Source organism: Protomyctophum parallelum (assembly GCF_964188405.1).
Source record: "Protomyctophum parallelum genome assembly, chromosome: 19".
Taxonomy (NCBI): Eukaryota; Metazoa; Chordata; class Actinopteri; order Myctophiformes; family Myctophidae; genus Protomyctophum; species Protomyctophum parallelum.
The window spans coordinates 30462126-30489720 of record NC_139717.1 but is presented as its reverse complement, the minus strand read 5'-3'; the positions used below and the strand labels follow the sequence as shown (position 1 = coordinate 30489720).

The 27595-nt window shown below is 43.1% G+C and overlaps 1 protein-coding gene across 11 annotated transcripts in view; it reads left to right on the top strand.

Moving 5' to 3' along the window:
* Nucleotides 1-27448, top strand: part of dtnba (dystrobrevin, beta a) — a 32373-nt gene extending 4925 nt beyond the window's left edge. For 4 of the 11 annotated variants that reach the window (XM_083789841.1, XM_083789842.1, XM_083789843.1 and 1 more), the window contains 21 exons: nt 1649-1699; nt 6221-6300; nt 7126-7206; nt 7885-8098; nt 8969-9054; nt 9545-9699; nt 10942-11044; nt 12122-12288; nt 13136-13260; nt 14277-14348; nt 17049-17126; nt 18380-18467; nt 19566-19651; nt 19746-19859; nt 20569-20665; nt 21380-21400; nt 21743-21896; nt 23294-23383; nt 23635-23682; nt 24701-24727; nt 25210-27448. In XM_083789841.1, the coding sequence (XP_083645967.1) occupies nt 6222-6300; nt 7126-7206; nt 7885-8098; nt 8969-9054; nt 9545-9699; nt 10942-11044; nt 12122-12288; nt 13136-13260; nt 14277-14348; nt 17049-17126; nt 18380-18467; nt 19566-19651; nt 19746-19859; nt 20569-20665; nt 21380-21400; nt 21743-21896; nt 23294-23383; nt 23635-23682; nt 24701-24708 (1866 nt within the window). In that variant the 5' untranslated portion in view covers nt 1649-1699; nt 6221 and the 3' untranslated portion in view covers nt 24709-24727; nt 25210-27448. The remainder of the gene's footprint in view (nt 1-1648; nt 1700-6220; nt 6301-7125; nt 7207-7884; nt 8099-8968; nt 9055-9544; nt 9700-10941; nt 11045-12121; nt 12289-13135; nt 13261-14276; nt 14349-17048; nt 17127-18379; nt 18468-19565; nt 19652-19745; nt 19860-20568; nt 20666-21379; nt 21401-21742; nt 21897-23293; nt 23384-23634; nt 23683-24700; nt 24728-25209) is intronic. The other 7 variants (XR_014570720.1, XM_083789845.1, XM_083789844.1 and 4 more) reach the window with 7 other exon arrangements.
* The last annotated feature ends 147 nt before the right edge of the window (nt 27449-27595 follow it).

Below are 27595 nucleotides of genomic sequence, written 5' to 3'. Positions count from 1 at the left end.
AGAGTTCCTCTGTGATGTGTACTGTATGTGTACGCAGGGCTCTTGGTGGCCCTAAGCAAGATTATTTGTATCCTCAAAACACTTCCAGCACAAACACCAAATCATACGCACACGCAAACATGTGCACACACATGCACACAAACACACAACATTACAATTCATGCAATCTGGGAACCCATCTGCAAAACAAAGGGAAAACAGCACCAGTCAACAGTCTGTCTCGAGAGTCTACAATTTCTGTGACGATGACAGGCTCCAGAGAAAACATATCTGCCATTAATTCTGGCCCCCCTAGTTGTGGCCCTAAGCAACCACATAGACTTCTTATGCCATCGGCCAGCCCTGACTGTACGCAGAGCGAGTAACTTGAAGTTACTGACCCTCCAGTCTCTACTGCAATGTCGTCGATGTGATGGGATTGTGCTAGCTGTTTTCGTCCTCCTGTAGTCCACGACCAGCTCGGATTGTTCACTTGAAGTTCTCTATTATTCTACCTCACTCGTGTCGGCCATCTCATCACACAACATTCAAACAAGTGGTGAATGTAGTTTTAAACCCTACTCGTTTACTTCACTGACTCGGGTCCCCTATGGCTCTGTCCTCGGCCTACTCCCTTTAGCCTCTACACACCAAATCTCTGTGCAGAAAATAGCGGATCTACACACTCACATGGCTATTTTAACAGAATGTTATGATATGCCTAGAATAGGTACACCAAGGTTCCAGGGGTTAATTTATATTCACCTCATTAGACTAGCAGGCCATGTAATAACTGGGCAACACCCATGATCTTAGCATATCCTTTTACTGTACACAGACTGATTGGTCAACGTTTTACAAGATGTAGTGATTTATTTAGCTTATTGTGTATCTATTCCCCCACACACTAGCTCTGGGTCTCAGAATCTAGTTGTAATGCCTGTGTGGTTTGATTTGTCAATGACATCAGGACCAGGGAACGTTTGATGAAGTGATCACAGCCACCTGTCAGCTGCAGGCTGGATGGGGCCTGTGGGACAGTTTTGGTGGATGTCACTATACAGCATCTATATTAATACATTTAATTTATATCACACCTTTGAAAAGTACCTACTGACAGTAGGTGAATCAATCTGAAAATATCCCAACCAATTAACAGCTATTAAGCCTAAGTCAAGTCTTGTGTTCTTTAGTGTATAAGGAATTTACCCACAACACTATAATGTTGTATGGTGGGATTGTTTACGTAGCCTACAGGATTATGAATCGTGATACACAATTGTGTTGTATAAATTAACATTTCAGTGCAGTACTAACTGAATTGTATTTGAAAATGTAAGTTGAAAAGACTAAACTAGACGCTTCCATGCATATTACCATGCAATCCAATCAATGAATCAATTGGACAAACAGCCACAAAATCTATAATCAATCAATTATTCGATTAATTTATAAAGTAATTGATAGTTGCAAGCATGTGTGTTGGCAGCATGGGGTCTTTGAGGGAAACTTCGCAGGGAACCAGCTACTAGATGGTTCGATTAGTCTTCGCCCCAATACCCATAGGCTCCTCTGTCCCTCGAGGAGCCCCTAGCATGTTTTTGTCGATAGAGTGAAAAGACTTATTCAAATGGTCCTTCTTTCTCCCTCTCTCTTTTCTCTCCTCTAGACGTCCTTTTCTGTGAACCCTCTGTCCTGTGTGACCCCCTAACACAGAGAGGTGAGACCCCACACAGACACATGCACGCATGCACACACACACACACACACACACACACACACACACACACACACACACACACACACACACACACACACACACACACACACACACACACACATGCTGCACGCACATACAAAGATTGTCCTTTGTGAGGATCCACGTATCAAAAAGAAAGTCTGAACAGTGCATTTCCATTCAAATGCGTTATACTAAACTTGAATTAGCCCAGAACAGAAGACCTGCCCTGTGTTCCCTTCATTTGGAGTGTGTGTGTGTAGTTTGTTTGGCTATTTGTTTCCATATAGCTCAGCAAATGGGAGCCATAATAAAACACCATGGTGGTACCAGATGACTACACTACAAACAGCCTGTTGCTGACTGCCACATATATTCTCTCTCTCTCTCTCTCTCTCTCTCTCTCTCTCTCTCTCTCTCTCTCTCTCTCTCTCTCTCTCTTTCTCTCTCTCTCTGTCTTTCTCGGTCCAGCCGTCCTGTTTCTGTCACTGAGCTTCTCTTCCTCTTTCTATCTCAAAGGAAGAGAGTGGTTAGAGACTCTAACAGCACTCTCTTTCCTTTCTCCCTGTCCTTGTCTCTCTGCCACCCCCACCTCCCCTCTATTTTTGGTCTTTCTATAGCAGGGCTGTCTGTAAGGGAAGTATAGCATGTCAGTAACAGACAGACAGTCTCCTTGCCCTGTGCTGTTCCCACATAACCCATATCACGAAAATAGTGTTCCACACTAAACGCCTATATCAATAAAAATAATAATAACTAACTCAATTCTATCTTCAATATGTACTTTGCTCAGCCAATCAAATCATCGTTATGGGGTGATCAGACAATCATCAGCCAATGTTCAACCCGGAAAGCTGGCCCTCAAAAAACTATATATAGATACGTCATTACCACCTGGCACCATTTTTTTATTTTGATTGCCACTTAAGTAATACGCTTTAAGATGTTTTTCTTAATCTGTATCTCTTAAAGGACCACTTCACCACTTTTCAACATATCTTCATATAATAGGTCCTCACTAATAATCATGAAAAAATGGCGCAAATTTATGGCGCAATCTACTCTGTCTGTGTCTCATAGGAGGGCTGTGGGCAGTTCAGAAACCGTCTTCCAGTGACATCATCGATGGGGAATCCAAGCTAATAGAAACTGCAGGCTTTCTAGTCATGAAAAGTTGCAATGCGAAAATGGAAGCCATCTGCCTAATGATGATGTCACTGGAAGACGGTTTCTAAACTGCCCACATCCCTCCTATGAGACACAGACTGAGTAGAAAATAATCGTGCCATTTTATCATGATTATTAGTGAGGACCTATTATATGAAGATAGGTTGAAAAGCGGTGAAGTGGTCCTTTAATTGCATGTATAATCCTCAGAATTTTGTAATCTCTTATTCAAACTAATGATATACAGTATACCTGTTCCTAAACTACTACCCTTTTAATTAATTAATTAGGCCTATGTTATTTTATATTGTATTAAGCCTGCCCAATACTACAGCGACATGGGAACATCTTGCCTTTCAGATGCAATATTCCAACAATGATTTGTGACTCATCTTTGTGCCCTGACCCATTGGTTGTGAACGCACCAATCAGATGGTGCCATAACATATAGCCTTAGCTAACATGGCTGGGAGTAATTGCAGGAAGGGTAATTATATCTGAGGGTTCTAAATATTCAGGGTTAAAATAGAAAGCCAAGACTCACACCAAATGTTCCTCCATGTCAGCTATACAGACAGACAGACAGACAGACAGACAGACAGACAGACAGACAGACAGACAGACAGACAGTGTTGTAAACAGCAAGGTCGGGCTAGAAGATATTTACTACATTACTAAATAATAAAATCACACTCATGTGAAGTGTGATTGAAGCCCACTGTATTTATATTGGCCACATGCCGTCTCATGTTGTCAATGTTTGTTTAACTGCTGCCCTAAATAAACATTAAAAGTCCATAGACTTAACTTGGCTGCCATTCGATTTACGTCATAAGTGCTAGTCTAAACAAAAGTCCATTGACTTGGCTGCCATATTAAGTCATTTTCAAAAGCCATGCATTGGAGGGGCTTAGCTCCCCTCAAAAATGATGTTCTGTTGAATGTTTAGTAACTCACTACTAGTACTCGTCTTCAATCATCAATAATTTAATTGATGTAAGGAGAAAAGCATGGCTAATGGTCACTGGTCACAGTGCTATTATAAACGAACTGCATTACAAATGCATTTCTTCACATTCATGTTATGGGAAACCAGGTTTTTTACATTACGTCTGTATATCTGATGTTGTGCTAATGTGCGACATATAACCATTTTCCGCTACTGGAGTGCAGTCCATGCATGTAAAAACTACAGCCCTTACCTCCAAAGACCTTACTTGTTTAATAATGGAAATTGACTTCTTAATTCTAATTGTAAATTGTAACAGAGACAGGAATTTCCTCTGTCAACGTGGGTTGCATCTAGGGGAGCAACACTTAATGTAACTAATCAATTTCATATTTGGTCACACGATGAATTGTGATTATTGTTGATCTACAAGCTCACACTGGATTGGAACGCGTTATGAGCTTGTAGATCTGCAATTTTTGCAATCTGGGGTCTAATATGTGTGGCTTCATATGGATATGGGAGTTCATGTGGCCAGTCTAAGCTGTCAGTCGTCTATGACGTGTATATATATGACATACAGTGTATTTAGGCAAGGTTTTAGGCCGACTCAACCACCATTATTCACTTCCTTATAGACGACCTATGCCTAATTTACAGTATACTGTGGAATAGTGGATCTACTAGCTCACAACACAGCACATTGTGAGCTTGTAGATCTGCTATTTTCTGTGTGTGACACTGGCATGCAACTAAGTATAAATCAGGCTTTAGCTGTGAAAGAGTCTAGCTAGCCAATGACGTCACGTAACACCCTCTTATAGCCGGCTACTTCTTTCAGAGCCACGCTGTCCAAATTAAATGTTCGCTTTAATGACATGCCCGAAATAGAGACGGCGGGTTGAAAGTGATTAAGCACACTTGAACTCATCATGCCCCCGGCAGGCTTCTGCTGCCGGCGCCAAGCAGCTCCACTGGAGGTGTTGGAGTGCGTTGCTCAAAGGCACATGGTGACACCTGCACTTGACTGACTGGTAAAGGCTTTGTACACGACTGTCCTCCAAGGGAATGTGAGTGTGTGACGAGAGACGGAAAGAGAGAGAGAGAGATTGTCAGTGAAAGGAGGGATCCTCTATCCTCCATCCAGGCGTCTTTTGTCTCGGTGGAGCACAAAGTCTCCTGGGAGGCTCTCAAATCCCCTCTGGAATGTGTGTGTGTGTGTGTGTGTGTGTGTGTGTGTGTGTGTGTGTGTGTGTGTGTGTGTGTGTGTGTGTGTGTGTGTGTGTGTGTGTGTGTGTGTGTGTGTGTGTGTGTGTGTGTGTGTGTGTGTGTGTGTGTGTGTGTGTGTGTGTGTGTGTGTGTGTGTGTGTGTGTGTGTGTGTGTGTGTGTGTGTGTGTGTGCGTGTGCACGCATCATGTGTCCCTTGCTTCGCTGGAGCACCCTACCTATCTTGGAGAGTATGTTGGGGGGGTTGTCGTGTCGCAAGGAATGCAAATATTTGCAGGGGGTGGTTAGGGTGGAGTATTGTATGACCGTTACCATGGCGATTGATCAAATCTCCATAGTTATTTTTTTCATGGCTACTGACAGTGGCATTTGACAGGCTCTCTCTCTCTCTCTCTCTCTCTCTCTCTCTCTCTCACTCGCTCAAAGCATCTGCCTTTAACTCCACCTTGTGCACTTGTTAATTTCTCCCCAAACAACAAACACATGATCAGATTTCACCGGCCGCTCAGCTGCTCCCATGATTGTATTTATTTACCAAACACGCAGCTGATCTCCTAGTGACCCCCGAATTAGACTCGAGCCGGGTCCTTCCTGCGAATGGATGCGGGTTTGTACACAAACTGGAAAATTAACATGAAAACATGAAGCAAACACATTCACAAAATCGGAGCGATACTCATCTTACTGTGTCAAGTTTAGGTGAGACAAGAGAGAAGTACAGTACAATGCATGTCTGTTGCCTGGGCACTGGACACTGAAGACTACCCAAATATAAACTGCTCTGCATTTTCTTGTTGCCATAAATAATAATAATAAACTGGAGCACTCGACGACTGGTCTGCACGTTCTTTATTGTTTGGCAGGGGTGACTTTTTCCATTTCCATTGTTCTGTTTGACTGAGGAAGACATAAGTCAAAATGTCAGTCACCCCTGCCAAACAATTTTATTTGGGTAGTCTTCCAAAGGGCCCAGGTGGCAGGTATCATATAGTACCTTCTCTCTCTGGTCAGTGGCGCAAGCGTTCCCACCAAATGGTCTTCTACAGGTTCCTTAATAACCTAAATAACTTTAATGAGGGTCTGTGGCCAAATGCATATCAAACTGGATGTCCTTGAAATAAAAAGGAACTGTTGTAATGTGTTGCTCCCTCCCCTGCAGGATGGTGATGGAGGAGAGGGGGGAGAGAGGAGACAGAGGGACCCCAGCGGCAGAGAGGAGGCAGATCTTTGCTGAGCTGGGTGAGTGACCTATCTGCCCCTTTTTGAGGGCCACTAGCCCCTCCAACGCCTGGACTTTTCATGGTGACGTCATGTGGCAGCCAAGTTGATGGACTTGTTATGTTTGTCTTATTTGTGGCCCCCCGTGACATCCTTTTTGCAACCAGGTCTATAGACCTTGTGCGTGCCCCCAAAGGCACCCCTCATGTCACACGAGTGTGTTTTTTTTGTCTTCCTGGATCAAGTAGCTACTCCTTTGAAAAGTCGGGAGATACACCTATACCCCCAGGGCTCTAAACTAGGTCTACTCCCCTTTGGCCTCAACACCAAACGTCTTTGCCCAAAAATAGCCAAGCTCACAACGTGGCGCAAGGCGACGTGTTGTCAGGTTGGAGATTTTCACCGAATGTTTGCCCCAGAATATGGATGTCAAGGGTTCATGTGGTTAACCAAAGGTGGATGACTGGTCTCACAATTTAACCACACAAGGCAATTTAATTTACATATTTATAAAGTCGCTAATTTCAGCATTAGCAAAGAAATTAGATTATAATAACAGCCATGGTGGATGAATACAAATCAGCATATTTTGGAAAAAGTATGATGTACTCGTTAGGATTCCTTGTGTGCACTTCAGAACCAGAATCAGAAACTTTATTATCACATCATACAATTACAGGTGTAAAGGTAAAAAAACATTTTGTATGGGAGAGAATGGAGAGGAAAAGAACACAACATAGAACAAGTCAATTCAAGTCCTATATACACAAAGTGCATGATGGTACATGTTTACTATCTGTATTCTGTTCATCTATTTACTATTACTAACTCATCTATTATTCACAGCGGAGCAGAACTTTGACGAGATACGTATGTCCTCGTATCGAACAGCCTGCAAACTAAGATTTGTACAGAAGAGATGCAACCGTGAGTCTATTCCTTCTGCTACAGTGCTACCTCTTACACTTAGTGGCTTTCAGCTCTACAGTTGTCAAAGGGACTTGCTGACTTTTCGTTTGTTTGTCATTACGTGCAGGGAGCACTTCAGTACAGCTGAGCAAGCAACTAGGCAAGCAGCACTGTTGGTATTCTTTATTGCGGTCTCAATATGGAATGTTAGAAATGGCAATAACATGTTTGTGGTTAACTGAACTTCCAAAAGAGGATTTCTGTTCTCCCCCACATTTGTGAGGGAGGGAAGATACGTGACAAAACATGTGACATGTCTAGAAAGATTATGGTTCACACACAGATTGCAAATGTCTTCTGAAGGGTTGGTTAGTTGCTGTTATGTGGCCACCCTGCCTTTCTTCTCCAATCTTTGTGACCCCCCCCCCCTCATCTTATTTATTAAATTATTAATTTATCCATCCATCCCCCCCTCTCTCTCTCTGTCTCTCTCTCTGTCTCTCTCTGTCTCTCTCTTTCTCTCTCAGCCTACCTCTCTCTGCCACTCTCTCTTTACCATATGTCTCTCTCTCACTCTGTCTCTCTCTCTGTCTCTCTGTCTCTCTCTCTCTCTCTCTCTCTCTCTCTCTCTCTCTCTCTCTCTCCGCCTACCTCTCTTTGTCACTCTCTCTTTACCATGTCTCTCTCTCCTCCCAGTGCACCTGATCGACGTGTACAACGTCATCGAAGCGGTGAGAGACTCGGGCCTGAATGCCGTGGAGCTGAACGCCGGCATCTCGGTGACGCGGCTGGAGAACCTGGTGGCCTCCCTCTTCAACCAGCTGGGCAAACGCATGCCCACCACGCACACCATCAACCCCAGAGAGAGCGCCGCCCTGCTGGTCGACTTCATACTGGCCGCAATTGACAGGTAAGTCCATAAACCTAGCGGATCAATCACCTTTTTTGTCCGTCAGTGGAGTGCTTTTATAACATCACCTTGTGTCGTATATTTATGTGTCCAACTGTCTGTATACTCTGTGTACAAATGTAACCAAATGGACCCTTACAGGTCTGTATACTCTGTGTACAAATGTAACCAAATGGACCCTTACAGGTCTGTATACTCTGTGTACAAATGTAACCAAATGGACCCTTACAGGTCTGTATACTCTGTGTACAAATGTAACCAAATGGACCCTTACAGGTCTGTAACTCTGTGTACAAATGTAACCAAATGGACCCTTACAGGTCTGTATACTCTGTGTACAAATGTAACCAAATGGACCCTTACAGGTCTCTATACTCTGTGTACAAATGTAACCAAATGGACCCTTACAGGTCTGTAACTCTGTGTACAAATGTAACCAAATGGACCCTTACAGGTCTGTATACTCTGTGTACAAATGTAACCAAATGGACCCTTACAGGCGAGCAGTGTCTGTGGCGAGCACACAGATATAATGCCCATGTATGGATGACTTTGCGACAGGTTGTCAACACAATAACCCTGACAACCACAGGCTGGCCACGTTATCAGCCCAAATGTGGACAATGGACATACCCAACATCAAATCTGCACGTCACATATTGTCAATATTTGGAGATACCTGTGGGTGTGTTTTCCCAGATTGAGGTCTCGTCATCAACCCCCCACATTTTTAAATCATCCAAGATTTTTGACCGATGTGTTAGACATCGCTCTCCACCACCATCACCAAACACCAAATGAAGGAATGTTGTTTACTCCAAGAAGAGTCATTTTCATTGCAGTTCTAATCCAAAGTGACTTGTGTTTCAGTGAGGCAGACAGTCGTCTGACGGTGCTGTCAGTCAAGGCTATGCTGTCCACTCTGTGTGGAGGGAAGCTGGTGGACAAGCTACGTTGTGAGTACTCACACTTGCACTTTCACCCTTTGTCAGTGTGACTTCCAGAGAGGAGGTAGGGAGTAGAGATGCGCAGTTGACATCATCACCCCAATCAGTGTGTTATTGATAAACAGTTGATAAACCAAACAGTACAGATTTGGCCATAAGCGTAAATTAATCATCTGTCAGATTGTCATTAGTCTCTTGAGACAGAGAGGGCACAGTTTTTCATTTTCTGCCGATGGGTTCCCAGATTGGATTGTCATAAAACGTGTTGGTTATTTTTAATACAGGTGTTTGTTTGTTTTGCCCAGATTCGCCTAGTGCCCACAATGTTTTGGTGCCCATGCACTCTTCTACAGTTGCCCCATGAATCACTTTTGTAATGAGTTGTACCGTATACATATAATATAGGCGCCATCTAGTGGATACCTTGGCTACATGCTTATACCACTGTGTGTGTGTGTGTGTGTGTGTGTGTGTGTGCATGGTGCATGTTTGTGTATAGATGTGTTTTCTCAGGTGTCAGACTCCCACGGGGCGCTGGTCCAGTCCAAGTTTGACTGGTTCCTGAGGGAGGCTCTCAAACTGCCCACTGCCGTCCACGAAGGGCCGTCCTTCGGCTACACACACTCCTCTGCCCGCTCCTGTTTCCCACAGCAGGTGCACATCTCCCTCTGTCTGTCCCTTTTCAAAGGTCACACCGTGGCCATTTCTCTCTCACGTCATACATGTGCAGGGATGTAGTAAGCAAAATGGTGTGAAGGTGGTCAATGCATGTAGCAGTTCAACATCCTGCTGAACCCATTCTGACCTGAGATCAGATTCATACGAGGTTTCCACTGGACACACACTGGTCTGATTAACCCATTCTGACCTGAGATCAGATTTTAAAAATGTCAGTCGTTCTTTGATTTTTCAAAAATAGCAGACCTACAAGCTCGTAGCGCGCCACTCGGTGGCGCGCTATGAGCTTGTAGATCTGCTATTTTTCAATAGCTAAAGCATAACATGATGCTAACACCAAAATGGGTTCCCGGTCAGAATGGGTTAACCACTTTGAACTTGTCGTCCCTATTTTGGATTTAATTATATTTTTTTAAATAGCAAAAATAGCAGATGTACAATGTAGAACACAGCCCAGCCCAGTCACAAGCCCACTCTAGCTAACCTCAAACCCACCACTGCCCCAAATACTGTGTAAAATATATTCAGACGCTAAACACTTGAACCCATCCCTATTCTGGGGGATCTACAAGATCACAATGAGATGCAATGGGCACATTGTGAGCTTGTAGATCTTCTATTTCCGGCAAAGAGATTTGGTGTAGAGGCAAAAAAGGCACGGACCAAGTACAGAGCCGACCCGGTCAGGTTTGCCAAGTATAAAGCATCCGTGTCATTCTACCTCTCTATAGCAACATGATTTTCAGAAAACTGTGATTTAGAAGGAATTTGTAGAAAACCTCAGGTCTTATTGGCCTGTGAATTGTGCCATGGATTGTTGTGGATCACTAAACAAAAAATACTTTTAACCACTTAAACCCTATACTTTCACTAGTATAATTATAATTATATATAATTATATATATATATTAATTATAATAATATAATAATACTAGTTAATACTATTTACTTAGTTGACCGGGGACCCCCAGGGCTATAGGCTCCAGTGGTTCTCAAAGTGGGGTCCAGGCACCCTCAGGGTTCCTTGAGGGCGTTCCAAATGGACATTTACAGGTCTGCAACTCTGAGGGGGGTCCTTGAAATTAAAAATGTTTGAGAGACACTTCTCTACATCAAGTTCACAAGCCCTCAGCTTGTAGATTTGCCGTTTCTCAGAACAGGAAGGCTGTGGCTGTGTGGTTCATGTCCAACTAGTTGTATGTTTTGTTGTTTCTGTAGAAGAGGGTCATGTTAAACATGTTCCTGGACATCGTGGCCGACCCGCCCCCTCAGTGTCTGCTCTGGCTTCCCCTGATGCACCGCATGACCAACGTAGAGCATGGTGAACACACACACACACACACACACACACACACACACACACACAGGCATGGAATGAAAATGATGGCGAAAATAATATTTAAAGCTTGCGTACCAAAAAGGTAGCACATCCACAAATGTAATAAATGGCAGACAAAGTACTCACATTTCCAATTCTTTATTGGCACACAGGATCGCGTTTCGGCTATGCAGCCTTCATACTAGATTTTGCCTGATTTTATACTTCAAAACTATAAAAACTTGGTTATCATGCCCCCTTGTGTCCATTCTGTGGCAATTGAGAAATTAAAGCGCAAATATCAAGCATTTTAAAACTGCTTTTAATATTTAATATCATATTGTCCATGTCCCTCAAACTTATTTCTAATGGTTTGAGCCTCAATCACCACTCTGATATAACCAGGCCTTGTCATTTCTTTCTGGACTTTGAAAGCAGTTTTAGCTGCAGTACCACAATGTCCTGAGGTGGTGGGGTGCTGATATGCAGATTATTTAATATTTGAGACATTATAATACTGATGCTAGATAAACCCAGGCTTGTTTCCATTCCATGCCAGCTTGGAATATCAACAATGGTGGACATTGTAAACAAAGTGGACATGCAAATTTGGAACTGAAGACTGAAAAAGAGAGGAATTATATAAGTAGGGTGACATTGATGACATCACGATGAGGCCAAAATCAGTTGAGCTGTTCCTGAGAGCAATTTCCATTAAAACACCCATATGATATGAAAGCCTGATTGTTCAAAATTGGTTATTTGTGGGGATAGAAATCACATATGGGAGCCGCAAAAACACAAAAGAAATTGAAAAAGTAGAATTTTATGTTATAGGTCCTTTAAGAATACACTCATAATATTATCAATATTGAGATATTTGGTAAAAGAATATGGTGATATATGATTTTGTCACCCAGCCCTAACAAACACGCTCACGCACGCACACACACACTTTATTTCACACACACACACACACACACACACACACACACACACACACACACACACACACACACACACACACACGCGCTTTATTTATATACACAGCAGTATATATACATTAAATACTCTCTCCAGTCTACCACCCAGTGAATTGCTCTTTCTGCCGCCGGCACGGCATGACGGGCTTTCGCTATCGCTGCCTCCGTTGCCGTGGCTACCAGCTCTGCCAAGACTGCTTCTGGCGTGGCAATGCCAGCGGTTCCCATAGCAGCCAGCATCAGATGAAGGAACACGCAACCTGGGTGAGTCAACCAGTGCAACTCCCTAATGACCCCAGTGGGGGGGGGGGGGGGGGGTGTGTGTGTGTGTGTGTGTGTGTGTGTGTGTGTGTGTGTGTGTGTGTGTGTGTGTGTGTGTGACTGACTGACTGACTGACTGACTGACTGACTGACTGACTGACTGACTGACTGACTGAACCAAGTTGATACATACAATACTTCATACATTAACAGCTTTTCTTAGGAAAATAAAAATGTTGCTGTTAGCAGTGATTGAGTTGTTCAATGAAACAAAAGGCATCTGGATAATAAGTTTGAGGGAAATAAAAGTGAAAATGAAACAAAAATGTGTTTTACAAAATGTTACATTATGAATCAGTAATATTTCAAGCTCACGTTGCGATGCGACGCGTTGTGAGCTTGTAGACGTACTGTTGTACCTCAAAGTATAAAATGGGGCTAATAAGTTTATTATGTATGTAACTTTTGAATTAATAAAATTTAATTTTATCCAATCTGTATGGTAGAGTATGTTAATACAATATAATATATTATACAATTGGGGTGGTTGTTTTTTGTCTCCCCTGCTCTTCTATTCTTACATTCTATTCAAGGGTTTCAAAACAAAAAGTCGGAACGAAAGACATTTTCAGAAAGACAAGAAATTATGTTTTTGCTGGATGGTTTGCCATGATTCTCACATTCTGGCTTGATGATCCCAGAATTAGGAACTATTTTCTCCTGACACAATAATAGCACCTCTCAGTTTAGAAAAGAATAGCAAAACATTCCGAGCTTCTCAAGGAAGGGAATAATATAGAATAGATTAACATGTTCTATATTTTACTTGTGTTTGTGTGTTTGAGTATAGAAGTCATCTGCTGTGAAACTGGGCAGAGCGCTGAGCAGAACCCTGGGCTGTGCTTCGGCCAAACAGCCGTCTCACCCCCTGTACCCAGAGGAGCCAGAGAGGACCCTCAACTTGGCTAACATTGTGTAAGACCCTCATGCACACATACTGTATGTACTGTAACACACAGACCAGGGACCTCTTCTGTAAGACCCTCATGCACACATACTGTATGTACTGTAGCACACAGACCAGGGACCTCTTCTCAGCACACTGTAAGTTAGAATGGGTCAAACTAGCAATAGAATGTTATTTTGCTGGGTTGGTTGAATGTAGAACGGCAAGAACCTTTTTTTTTCCTTTCTTTTTTTAATTCCGCACTAATGTGATGTACTCCTTTCACAATGTTTCACAAATCACACATTGGGACGGCCTAACAAACATTTTCAGTCGTGACTGGTGAGATTAGTTTTTGTTTAATCCCTGCAGTATACAGTAGGTGACCCTGACTAGAGCACAGTGGCTCTCAGAGTGGGGTCAGGATTCCTAGGGGGGGGGGGGGGTTCTAAATTTACCCTTACAAGTTTGTAAGTTATGGGGGACCTTGACATTAAATAGTTTGATAACCATTGCAGCTGATAGCATGTGGGCTACAGAGGCCCTGCCCTTTGTGGGCGGAACTACAGGGTTTGAGATTTTTTTTCCCAGGGAGGGTAGACTAGTGTTCTTTGAACACTAGACTGTCGTATATTGAACCTGCACCTTGTGAGTATGTTTACTTCCAGTATATATCATCTTCTTTCAGATGCTCATGTATTAATTTAAAATAACTTTAAACGCTCTCTCTCTCTATCTCTCTCTTTCTCTCTCCCTTTAAGACTAGATTTACTTTCTCTCATTCTTTCTCACTCTGGTGATCTTTGCCCTGTCTGTGTTTGCTCAGACCGATACTATTCACTGTTGCATGAATGCACTTGAAACCACGTGACTGTGTGTGTGTGTGTGTGTGTGTGTGGTAGGGAGTGTGTTCTGTGTTTGGTTAGCAGGTCTTTGGCTACGTATTTGTTTGTTTCTTTTTTTTACAACTTTTTATTAACCTTTTTAAATCACCTGCTTAGTCGATCTTGTCGGTCTGATTCAGTTTGTGTGTGCGTGCTTGCAGACCCCCGCGCCCCATTGCAAACAGCAGTGAGGCCATGTTGCTGTCATCTCCACCCCCAGGCTCCCCCAGGAGGTAAGAACCACCGTAACATTTGTTGCTGTCGGATGGAAACCTTGTGTCCAAAACTTTTATTTTATTATATATATCTTATTAAAATCCTATTATTAAAATTGGCTTAAGGGAGGGCTGGCGGAAGGCCGGTGGTCATCGGACGTCACGCTCATGTCAGCATGACTCAGATTTCCCAATGCAGCATCCAAATATGGAGTGTGTTGTCTAACCTCAATGTATCGTCATGGCATCAGGCGCAAACAAATCAGTCAGCTCCATATATGGGCACAAAAGGGGACATGTCAATATATGGGCATATATTGAGACAAGGACTGACGTACTGTATATAGAGATCTGGTCATGTGCATATGGGACCGACCGGAGTGCAGTGGTCGAGTAGTTCTGACATTCAGTTGTCCAGAACCGCTAGTCAGTGCTGAATCAACCCCTCCAAGGGCCCTGGAGCTTCCAGAACCGTTAGTCAGTGAATCAACCCCTCCAGTGAATGAACTTGCGTGCGTTCAGCGCACAGCCAGCACTATATCGCCGCTGCTCCCATTGAGTTATGAGGCTACTCTCTAGATCTTCTACAGGATCTTCTATATTTGAGTCTCCTCCCACCGAGTGGTTAAGAAACTGTTGGACGACCAAAAACACTAGCTAGGGTTCCTGTCTTGCACAGGGCCCTGCAAGCTGAGGGCCCTGGAGTTTAAGCTCCACGAAATTGTTAATCCGGGCCTGCCGTCAGTCTAACCAATATGTCCATATATGGACATTCCAATATATGGAGACAGATACACTGATCTCCATATATGGGCACAAGAAGGACACAGACAGACAGGTACAACGGGTACTCTGACAAAGCCCCCGACACTGTCTATGACTCAGACATATTGGTCGGATTTGTGTTGCGACATACTAGGCTAACCTCTAGTAGTGAAAATAGATGATGTTTTTGCCAGACAGTAACGATTTCAGCTGTTCTTGTGAAGAATACTCAAGATCTTTTTGTGTGTGTCTTAAGGCAAAGACGATTGATATCTCGTCTGTATAGTTTCAGTATGACTTTTATTCTTCATTGCCTACTGTGTAAACAACACAGCAAACCCGCTGGACTGATCCGCGCCAGATGTCTTCTTGTGCACACTTCCAGTAGGCTAACTTAGCACCTCCACCGTTTTCTTTTTCACACGTTTTATATTTTTGGAAATACAGGTATTTAATTCATAATGGAGGTCACAGTGGGGCTCGGTTTGGGCTGAGAGTTTGCCCATATTTGGAGTCATACACCATAGATTGTGTACAGTATGTCACTTAGTCCATTGACCGAGATACACATCAGAGCCATGTTCCCATGTGGATCCTGAGGTCCAGATGATTCTTTCTTTTATTGTTTTTTTGTTGTTACTTTCTTGCAATACCACAGCCCTGCCGAAGGCCACAGGCTGCATTGCTTCAAAATGTTGCTGTTTAGAAACCACAAAACTCATCCATAACCCTTTATGAATTATAGCCGTGTTGTCAGTTTGGGTTATTCCTAGAAAGCTGCATTGTTTAGTTTTACTGTAGAACCTTCATTTGTTCACACATGTGGAAATGTGCCTTTGGTATGGTGGTAGAATTAAAAACAGACGAGATACAATAAACACACAGTGAAAGAGCAACAGTGTGTGTGTGTGTGTGTGTGTGTGTGTGTGTGTGTGTGTGTGTGTGTGTGTGTGTGTGTGTGTGTGTGTGTGTGTGTGTGTGTGTGTGTGTGTGCGTGCGTGCGCGTGCGTGCGTGCGTGCGTGTTAACTAAAGGCAGGGGAGAAACAGTGAGTCTTTATATTTAAAAGCCTCTATAGACTGGGCCGATCTACACGGACCCAAAACTCCAGCTCGAGCCTGGCCCTGACCCGTGGCATTCGGGCCTGGCCCCAGCCTCACAGGGGTCTGCTGCTGCAATTTATTAGCCCGATCGAGCCCGACCCGAAGCCCAACACCAAATGAATATAATCTCTCTCTGACGTGCACTTCCTCTGATGTGCGTAGTGCGCAACTGTATGATGCATGCTCATTAACGCTGATACATGCAAACAAAGAACAAGCCCAAACTACACAGAAAGGTCGGGTTGGGACAAAACGTTTCCGTTTAAATCACACCAATGCAACTCATTGAGTTGCAATGAGTTGCATTGGTGTGGTCTACCTTAAAAAGAAACGTTTTGTCCCAACCCGACCCTTTGGTGTGGTTTGGGCTTAAGAGAGGTAAACTTGTTATAGTTTTATTAAACATAAAGTACTCATGCCACTGAAAGAAATGCTGACATAGCCTATTGGAAAGCTACAGCATTCCAGACCGACTGTCCCTTACCATAACAGTAATCTGGGAACCCATTGGCATAAATGGAAAAAACAGTGCCCTGTCGGGTGCCTATGTTTTCATTCACACTAACAACAATGTATAAATGTTTTTTTTGTTTTTTTTGTTAAGCTCTCAGCATGTCCAGTAGCAAATGGTCAGCCGACCTCAGAGCTCTAACTGCGGTGTGACAGTGTAGTGAAAAACGAATAATACAATGCCTGGTAGTGTGACTGTCTTGTGCATTCTTTAGCACCATCTGACGGCTTGTCTTCAAACTTGGCATGTGAATCTATTTTTGTTGAATGTTTGCCGACGCCTATTATGGCATGTGATTCCAGAATCATTGAATTATCTGCCTTGTGTCTGTTTGATTCAGTTTGGCAACTGCTCAGCGCATGAATGAAGAGCACGCCTTGATAGCCGCCTACGTCAATCGCCTGCAGACCAGCCCACGGTGAGAGCTGGAAGGAGAGGCGAGGGTGATGGGGGGGGGGGGGAATTGAGCATGGAGGAAAAGAGGTGTTATGGAGTACCTCAAAGTATTCCACATCTTTCACTTTTTTGATTTTCCCCTTAAATTATAATCTCGGGGGCACGGTGGCACAGTTGGTAGTGCGGTCGCCTCACAGCTAGAAGGGTTCGATTCCCGCTCAGGACGGCGTGTTTCCTACTCCGTGTCAACGGTGTCATCAGTGCCCATACCCGAGGCGGGGTTGGCAAAAGGGCCTTTCTGTGTTCTCCTCGTGTCCCCTAGGGTAGGTACCCTCACAAAAAACATGCAGTAATCCTGGTCTCTAAACTGCCTCCCCCTGGCCAGCCTGGGCGCCTGATGGAGGGGAAAGGAACTGGTTGGAATAACATCCACATCCTTCCACACGCTACGTCCAACCAGGGAAACTCTCCCCTGTCAGGTGTAAAATGTGCAACTTGGACACTCAGGCATGAAGGAAGCATGAGTTCAAGTCTGTTGCTCTCCCCTTGTCCCCCATATATGGGGACTAGGTTGGCGGAGTGTGTGTAGAGCCCAGGATCACATTAGATAGGTTACAAAATTGTGGGATAAAAATGATTTAATTTTTTTTTATAATCTCCCTCCTGGTCTCTAAACAATTGTTGTATGCTACTACCAGGTAACATACAAACATTTCTTTGAGACCAGGAGGGGGATTATAATTTAAGGGGAAAATCGAACTGTAACTTTAATGTTCAATTTAGGCGAACAACCAGAAAAGGTTTTTGTATTTCCAATTCCGGGGTGAGATTATGGAATGGTTTTGCGGTGTTAAAAAGATGTGCAAGCATGAAACTGTTTAAAATTAAGCTCAAAGACATGATTTTAATGAGGTACATGGATAAAGAAGGTGCGGCATATCACTAGGTGTGTGGGTAAGGTGTGCGTGTGTGTGTGTGTGTGTGTGTGTGTGTGTGTGTGTGTGGGGGGGGGTGTTACTGCATGTTGTTTTGGTACTGCATGTTATTATGATGTTTTTGTTTATATTGTTTTTAAAATTGCTTTATTAAAAAAAAAAACCATTTCAATCAAGTAGTAGTAGTAGTACTACAAGCTCTACAAGATATTTTCGAATAGCCAACCAAGTATAATAGCAATAAAAAGTATAAAATAGGGTGAAAGTTGTTAAACGGATTCCCCTGGAACCAATGGAGAACGAATGGTGTAAATGAGCTTTCGTTCTCTGTTTGTTTCAGTGCGGCGGAAAATACCAGCAGCAGACAGGACGAGGAGCACAAACTGATCGCCCGCTACGCTTCGCGGCTGGCAGAGACCGACCCATCAGTGAGTCCATTTTGTCACACACGTTACCGCACTGAAATTTGTTCTCCGCATTTGACCCATCTCTTGGAGCGGTGAGCTGCAGCCATGCCGCGCTCGGGAATCATTTAATTAGTTGATTTGACCCCCCAATCCAACCCATTAATGCTGAGTGGCAAGCAGGGAGGCATTGGGTCCCATTTTTATAGTCTTTGGTATGACCTGGCCGGGGATCGAACCCGGCCGACCTCCCAGTTTCAGGGCGGACACTCTAACCACAAGGCCACTGTCTAGTCAAACCAATTAGACTCTGAGTTGGGCGTGATAACACACCTGCTGTAAGCTAACCTCTCACTTCTATAACCTCTTGCTACTCTAGTGTCTAACAAATATTTATTTATGTTGAAAGATGAAACCACATTGGTGCCCAAAGTTATTTTCTACACAAAAATAAGTGAATACAGATATTCCATTGCCATCTGTGTAGGCAGGCTAAAGAAAGCCAATGCTAATCCCTCTTGTGTGTACTAATGACTGATGAGATGCAGTCCATTGCCCTATCTAGACAGAATCGTGACACACAGTCTAGCCATTCGGGGAGGTTTCAAAGCAGGTGCAAATTAGATCTATGGTTTAGGCCTCACTTATTCAAAGGGTTTGACATTAATCGCCTTTGTGGAATTTCTAGGTGTGTTGCAGAGTCTAGTGCCCCAATTTGAGAAGCTGGGCAGTCACTTTCAATTGAAACGAAGAGAAATATATCCGATGGATTCATGGAGGGTTCTGGTAAACAAAACCATGAATGGTAGTTGAAAAGAGATAATGATTTCTTTGTTATACTCACAACTTGTCACGTTGCCAATGCATTGTGACTTGTGAGCTTGTAGCTCAGCCAATTTTGGCAAAGATATTTAGTGTAGAGGGAAACGGGAAACGGTAGAGTGTGTGTGTGTGTGTGTGTGTGCATGCATATGTGCGTCTCACACACACACACACACACACACACACACACACACACACACACACACACACACACACACACACACACACACACACACACAATACATATAAAATCCCTCTGGATTAGAGTATTAGCCTAAATGAACTCTCAATGTATTTCAGGACAGGGCGATACCCAATCGCAGCATTAACTTTGACATCAATAAACAACAGAGGGAGCTCATCGCTCAGCTGGAGAGCAAGAACAGGTAAATTAACATGAGTATAGGCCACATACATGTTGTCATGTCGTATGTGTAATAATGTAATGTGCAATATAATGTAACGTCTACTCTTCCTCAGAGAGATCTTGGCAGAGATACAGCGTCTGCGTTGTGAGCATGAGGCGACGTGCCAGCACAGTCCGGAGAAGGGCAGCACCAACCCCACGCTGCTGGCAGAGCTACGACTGCTCAGGTACAAATCCAGCCCAGGAGTCATTGGAGATCTGTGGGAACTAAGCAGTGACTGTAGTGTAGAGGCTCTTAGAACAGTGGTTGCAAAGTGTCCCACACTGGCACTATCAACAACCTTGCCTCCCCACCTTTAACCTGAGCAGGTGTTGTTCACTTAGTAGTTTTCACATAGTGCCCAGTAGTAAAACAACTAATATTTGTCTTCCACATCTTGACACTGTTACCAGTAGCTTCAAAGTTGGACTGATTAACAAGACCCTTGTTTACTTGTTCTCATCCACCCCACTATGTTTGGTTTATTAAGTAGGAACAACAGCTTGTAGCTACACAGCCCATAGATTCCCTTTCAAATTGTGTTTAGCTTACTTGTGAATAAAAAAATAAAATAAACATAATTATTATCGTTGTTGATTCTTAATGATTGTGTGTTTGGCTGCCGGAATTGTCCACAAACTGTAAAATAACAGGACGTGGAAATGAATCATTGGCATAAGACACCAGCTGGAATGCTAGCCACAAACACATACTGTAATACATAACACAATGTTAACACACACACACACACAACATCTTGTGGACTGCTTCGGGATGCTGCCTGCCAGCTGAGGACCACTAATTACTAATCATTCTAAACAGACTTTTTACTACAAGAGGGAGATGAGGACAGTGCGTTAGTCATAACTAGAGAGTAATGTTTGTGTTTGTTACAGACAGCGGAAAGATGAGTTGGAACAGAGGATGTCCACACTGCAGGAGAGCAGGAGAGAGCTGATGGTACAACTGGAGGGACTGATGAAACTCCTTAAGGTAGACACACACACACACGCACGCACGCACGCACGCACGCACGCAAGCATACACACACACTTTGTGATAGGTTCCCACCTGCTGTTGGGCATTAGCAAACACCAGAGGGCAGTAGTTTCTCTTTTTCTCCAAATTCCCCCTTTTCTAACTCTAACTCTAACTCTGAGAATGTACAAATTTCATCAAATGTAGCCATTACATTTCTATGCTCTCAGAGAGTTAAATCAACATTTTACTGTGTAGATTAATTTGGAAATATCATTCCTTGGACAACAACAAGGACAACAACAAAAAGACAATACAAAAAAGAAAAGGAAAAAACAAAAACAAGGCTGCATTTTTCATATTACAGGATACATTCATGAAATCCTCATATATCGCTAGGCTGAAAGAAGAGATCCCACTTTTCCCACTTTTTATAGAACTTGTGTTTATGTAACATACAGTTCCTCAGTAATGTCCATCCAATGTTCTTTCGTTGGTGGGTCCTGTTGGTACCAGCGTCGTGTGATCGCTTTCTTACTTGTTGTTAAGAGGATCTTGATTAAATATTTATCATGTATTAGAATCTCTTCAGGGATATTTCCCAGTATTCTGGTCTTATTTCTATCTTGTGTTGATTTCCATTCTCCTACGTAGACCTTTATATGACCTCTTATTTCCATTCTGTCCTGTCTTTCTGTCTTTCCATCTGTCTGCGCTGTGACCATGTAGGATGAGGAACAAAGGCAGGCTGTAAGTCTTCAACCACCTCGGCTGTTTTTACATTGCTGTGCATGTATAAATGCGTGATGTACAAGTAATGACCGTGTCCTACAGAAACCTTGTACCTCCCCCGAAAAATGCACGGAAATGGGATAGATTTTTCTTACTGATGGCTGTGCGTTTTTAAACACTGTGCAATGCGTCAGCAATGGGGAGGCTTGGCCCAAGGGCCATCAAAAAGAGAAAAGGACAGTTGTTGAGAAAAGGAGTTGTTAAGGAAAAATAAAACGATAATACAACTGGCAAAATATGAGGTTTGAGCTCGTGCTACTTGAGGTGCCTGAAATAACCTCGGCAGTCTCTCTCTTATAGGCACAGGCGGCAGGCTCCTCCCAGACCTCTCCCGCTCGGCCAATACCAGCGACCGTCCGCTCTGCAGGCCCCTCCCCTCCTCAGGCTCACATGCATGCCCCCCAGGACTCGTTAGCCGGGGTGGGGGGTGACGTACAGGAGGCGTTCGCTCAGGGTAAGTCAGGGCACTTTGGATTAATAGAGATTCATGTCCCTTTGCATCAGGTCTCCTACAAGAACCATCTATGTATCACATACCCAACCTGATAAAGTGATGAGCTGTATCAGACCTGGGGCTGATAATTGTTCTAGATCCAAGGGCGTGCACGCCAGTATCATGTCCATTCAGTACAAGTTAAAGTGCCTCGAGTCGACAGTGTAGGCTGAGAACATGGCAGGTGCTGCTGGTGGGCCTTTTTAGTTTGCAGCTATAACTGTTGAAAAGTTGATGTTTTCCACTCTGTTTTTGTTCTTCTTGGTGCTCGGATTACTCCAATGTCCCCTCAGCCATGAACTGTGTGTGACAAGATTCATTCAGAGACCAGCATGTGGTTCCAGTACTACACCATCCCTCGGCACTGCCAGTTCCAATGGGTTCATTATTTGATACTTTCATATATGTACAATCAGTGTGTACGCTTTATTTGTGAACACTTGAGCTGAATGACATCACACAGCTGCAAAAGCACCATTCCTCCACAATATGTTTAGGACCGCAGGTTCATGTTTTTTGAAGGCCAGAAAATATCAGTGTCCATGAAAACTTCCAAACATCTCACTTCCCTCTAAACATCAGTTTATATATTTCAATCCAAATATATATTTAAAAAAAATCAATGATGCTCTAATTGGCTCTGAATATGAGAGCTTTTACACATTTCCATTTATGAATTTGTTGGAAAACCGCTTCTGACCAAAGTTATTAGATTTGCCTCAGTAATTGTTCATGGTGACGGGTCCATAACATGGTTAGGGTCAGGGATTAACACCACTTGACAAAAAGGACGTTTGCTGTACAGAAGATCAGATTTGATCAAATCTTTTCAATGGGCCAACAGATCTGCCGCATATGGGAATATTATGGAAATAATGCTGTGCTGTGAGAATGCTGGCTCTAGCTCAGAACATTTGTGTGGCTAAGAGAACACATTTCCCACTATACATATTCTTTTCTCCATGAGGAACAAATTTCAGTGACACATTAAGGAAACAGCGTTTTGTAATCTTGTAACTTTGATTTAAGCAGTAGCCTATGTCAGCGTTGAGATGAAGAATTACATTTCCAAGAGAGACCTGGAGAACCAAGATAACGTTTTCAGAACAAACCTTGTCGGGAAATATCTACAAGCCCACAATGTGGGCTTGTAGATCTTCTTTTTTCTATAACTCTATAGCTCAGATTGAAATCAGTTTGAAAATGTACACCTTCGGGTTCCCCTTCATTCAATACAGTTACATTACAGATACCTCAATCTGGCTCTTGTTCTCATTCTCTCCCTGTCTGCATGTCATTTGCTTGCATCCCTCCTTCATCTCCTCATCCCTCCCCCACTGATTCCTTCTGTTGTCCAGGCCCCAGGAGGAACCTGAGGAATGACCTGCTTGTAGCAGCAGACTCCATCACCAACACCATGTCCTCACTGGTCAAGGAGCTCCACTCTGGTACACACACAGAATTAGAGCCGAGTTGCTTGGCTCAGTCCCATGGTCATGAAATCACTTATGCAGATGGTAAAACCATGTCAGATGTAGACTACAGTTTCAAAATGGGGGGAGTTGAAAGACACAAGGTTTTCTGCAGGACACCGTCAAAACTTAAGGCATCTTTTGAAATGTGTTTCTCAGATGCATATGATCCCTCCTTCCCGTATTATTCATTTACCTTTACTCTCGCTTTCTCTCTCTCTGATTAGATGATGGCCGGGAAGACGAGGAGCGATTACTAAATGGCAAGGATAGAGGTACATTTGACTGCATGTGTTTACTTGCACACGTGTTTGTGTATAAATGTATACGTTTCTGCATGGTCTACTGCTCAGTCAAAAGGGGGAACACCCCATGTCCAATGCTTTCAGTAAATGGAAATAATAGCCTGTTTTCCATTAGTCACAAGTTCTTGTTAATACTTTTCATTGGTTCGATATTTATAAAACCCACAGATAGACTTAACCACTTGAACTTTCACTTATTATTTAAGCTACCGAACATACCCGATTTACAAACCTCAAAACGTGTCACGGTGCGACACGTTGTGAGCTTGTATATATTTTTATTCTCCACTGCTTTTTTTGCAACACCCTTGTACGATGAAGTAGGGCATTCATTTATGGAAATAAAACATTAAAAAGACGATATGTGTGTATGCCTGCCTCAGTGTGCCAGTGTGCCCATGAACATAGTCCCCGTGCAGCTCCCTTTGTCTGCATAGTCTGGCAGTGAGCTTCATTAGCATGCTGTCTCATTAGTGGCAGCGTTTATGGAGCCCCTCCTCTTTACGAGAGGCCAGCCTGCTGGGAGGAAACAGTCAAAGTACTTCCTGGCCTGCTCCCTGCGCTCAGACTTGCACTCATTACACCTCTTTAGCCCTACGCTACTAACCCACTGGCCCCTGACTGGCTGACAGGTGTCCAGGGCTTCCCCTGGCTTCTGCACATGCTTATATGGGATGTAAAGTTCAAAGAGAACTGTACAGTAAGAGCCTGCGATAGGGAGGTTTTCCCAGACAATTTAATGGTGTACATATCTGTAAAGATGTCAGAAAGCATCGATTCAGCGCAGGCTTTCATCTTTAATGTGGACTTTGTCTTTCTGCCAAATATAGTTCATATTTATGTGATCTGTTCAGAGAGGAGGTCTGGATTTAACTAGTCTCTGACAGATTACTGTAGCACAGTCCTTTTTCATTTTTTGCCAGTATTGTCATCCTTCTAACTGGCAATTCTCTCTCACTCTCCCTCTCTCTTCCCCTCTCTCATTTAGCAGGTTAAAGTGAACACAGAACACACAGTAAGTGCAGTCTTTTCATGACATCTTTCACAATGACGATAATCATAAAACGTCATTCATTCCCTCCTAAATCACCATTGCCAACACATTCCTGACAAATCAGCATGAAATTAACTGCAAATGTGAAATGTGAAAACATACAATACTGTGAGGCGGTATTGGCAAATGATCGTCGTGGCAGTGTTGAACGGAAATGCACTGCATGGTAGCAATTTGACCTATGTAACTTAATTGGTACTGTTAGCGTGGAATAGGCCACAATATCGTGGGGGAACTTTTGTTTTTTAACACACTATGTTGCTTGGACAGCAGGCCTATAAGCTAGCCGTCATCTGAAAAGCATTGCCTTGCACAATTGAAACATGCAAAGACTTTGCTTGAGACATTATAGTAACTTCATTGTATTGTATGTACAGTTCATTTTTATCACTGTGCAACAGTCTTCATTTGTATTATCTGACAGAGCTGTCATCTCTCTTCAGACAGAGTGATTCCACTCCACTGTTGGCCAAAGAAGACTGAATGCCCAGGGGAAATATATTACCCATTTTCTGCCAATGGGATTACAGCACTAATGCCAATCAACCTATCATGATGCTGGACACCAAATGACCTACTGATGTATAGCTGTGATTCTGTGCTTGTTGTGTCACTGCTCCATGCACTGCAAAATCCTGAGTGTTTTTCTTTAAAGGTTACATTAGCACTCAGGATTTCACTGTGTGTGGATTTAACTTTGTTTTGAACTGGTGTTTTGATCTGCAGTATATAATGAGGAATCAAAACAATCTACTGATTTGAGCTATAGTGTGTTGCTCTACATTTGAGCTGTGTTTGACGGTTTGGCAAGTAAGATGGTAGATGGACACAGGGAAGAGATAGCGAGGGAAAAATGCAAGGAACTGACTGATGGTGTGCGGGAAGCGTGAAGGTAGAAAAAAGTTGGAGAAGAGAGAGGAACAATAGAGGGTCAAGGATGAGAAGACGAGACTTGAGGTTACAAAGTTTTCTGTATGTTTTCTGTTCGGCACTGTGTGCTTAGTATTTATTGCTTCACTTTTGATTTGATTTTGTTTTTCTTGCCAATTATTCGTTGGGTGTGTGTGTGTGTGTGTGTGTGTGTGTGTGTGTGTGTGTGTGTGTGTGTGTGTGTGTGTGTGTGTGTGCGTGCACGTGCAGTCAGGCCCTGCTGAAGTGATAAGCCTTAATGGGACTTTACTGTATATGCAGGACAGGTTTCAGCCGAGCTCTCCCTGGCTGTGGCAATGCAGGGTGGAAAGTGGAAATCCCTTCAAGTTCAGATCGCTCATACCTGGATGAGAACAGAGCCATATGTACTGTAGGATAGTGGCTCCGGTTGCCTGCGCGTGCAGCAGGTGTGCATGCACGTGTCTGGGAGAAAGCAAACTCCTGTGTATGCTGTTACAGGGTCACACTTCCTGACAGGATTGCTGAGAATTGTACAGTTGTAATATGTTAAGTTATACTTTATTGATCCCTGTGGGGAAGTTCGTCCTCTGCTTTTGATCCACCCCACCCTAACCATTAGGAATAGTGGGCGGCCGCCGGCCACTGAGCAGCACCCAGGGTCCAGCGCTAAGGCCAATGCCTTGATTACTGTACTGTATGTTCTCCTAAGCATAAGGTATTTTTTGTCATACTTCAGTTGTATGAAATTATTTTTATACTGTACAATTTCACCACAGCCATGTGCCTAAATAACTCATGTTAATCATCTGTGCCTTCGTGGTTTGCATAGGCAGCTCAGTAACATGCTGTAGGAAATGCTGTTCTCTTCTCCCCTTTAACCAGTTAGAGCTCAATATTTAGTGTGTCTAAAGTGCAACCTCATAAGCCTGGATTTCTTGTGTTTTTGGTACACCTTAGGGTTGTAAAAAATAAAGTATAATACTGTTTTTTGTCAGCAATTTGTCACTTAGAATGTGTTGCAAATTCAGCCTTTATTTGTTTGTTTTTTACCCATTTTAGACATGAGGCCTAATCCTAAAAACGTCTTCTAAATCCTGACCTAAGTTTTCTGAAAATCTTTTCAGATTTATTTTTTGTTGTTGTTGTTTAATATGTAGCTATATACAGTATATAGCAACAGCTAATGTGACAAAAAAGGGGTCCTGGATTAAAAGGTAGGCCTATAACAAGTACAACCTTTATAGAAAAAGGCACATGCACACCTCAACAGGTTGGTGACAGGTACGTAGGACAAAAGTGCATCATATTAAAAAGGTATCTTTGAAAAACAAAGAAAAGGGCCTGCTTGAAAGTACGTTTATTTCGTTAGACCTGTCACCTTCATCAGGAGAGACAATTTTCTGTCCTGAAGAAGGTCTATCGACCGAAACGTCGACTTAATAAAAGAGCAACATTTTTGGCAAGTTTCTGACAGTGTGCGGGTCCTTTTCTTTGTTTAGGCCTATAACAACCAAAGGGTTTCCTGGTCTAAATGGGTTAAGATTTTACAACCAATGATCAGCAGAATGGGAATTTGCGTCTTGTGTACACATTTATTTCAGTACACTGAATGACTGGCTGATTGCGTTGAGTGAGTGGACAGTTGTGTTTTGTTTTGTGTAAGGGAGACGGACATGTCCCATCAGAAAACTGTACTCATGCCCAGATCCCATGCTGCTGGCTGGAGTCAAGGGTGTACAAATTAATGTGTGCATCTGTATTTCATCCACAATAAATCTTATTTAACATGCACCATTGTGTCTTCTGTGAGTGCTGTTCTTTTAGGAATTTAAAACCTTTGCACACAAACATAACATGTACAGAATATTGACAGCACAATTTTCACATTACTACAGTACCAAGATACAAGGCGAATACCATGAAGGTTTGGGTTTGATT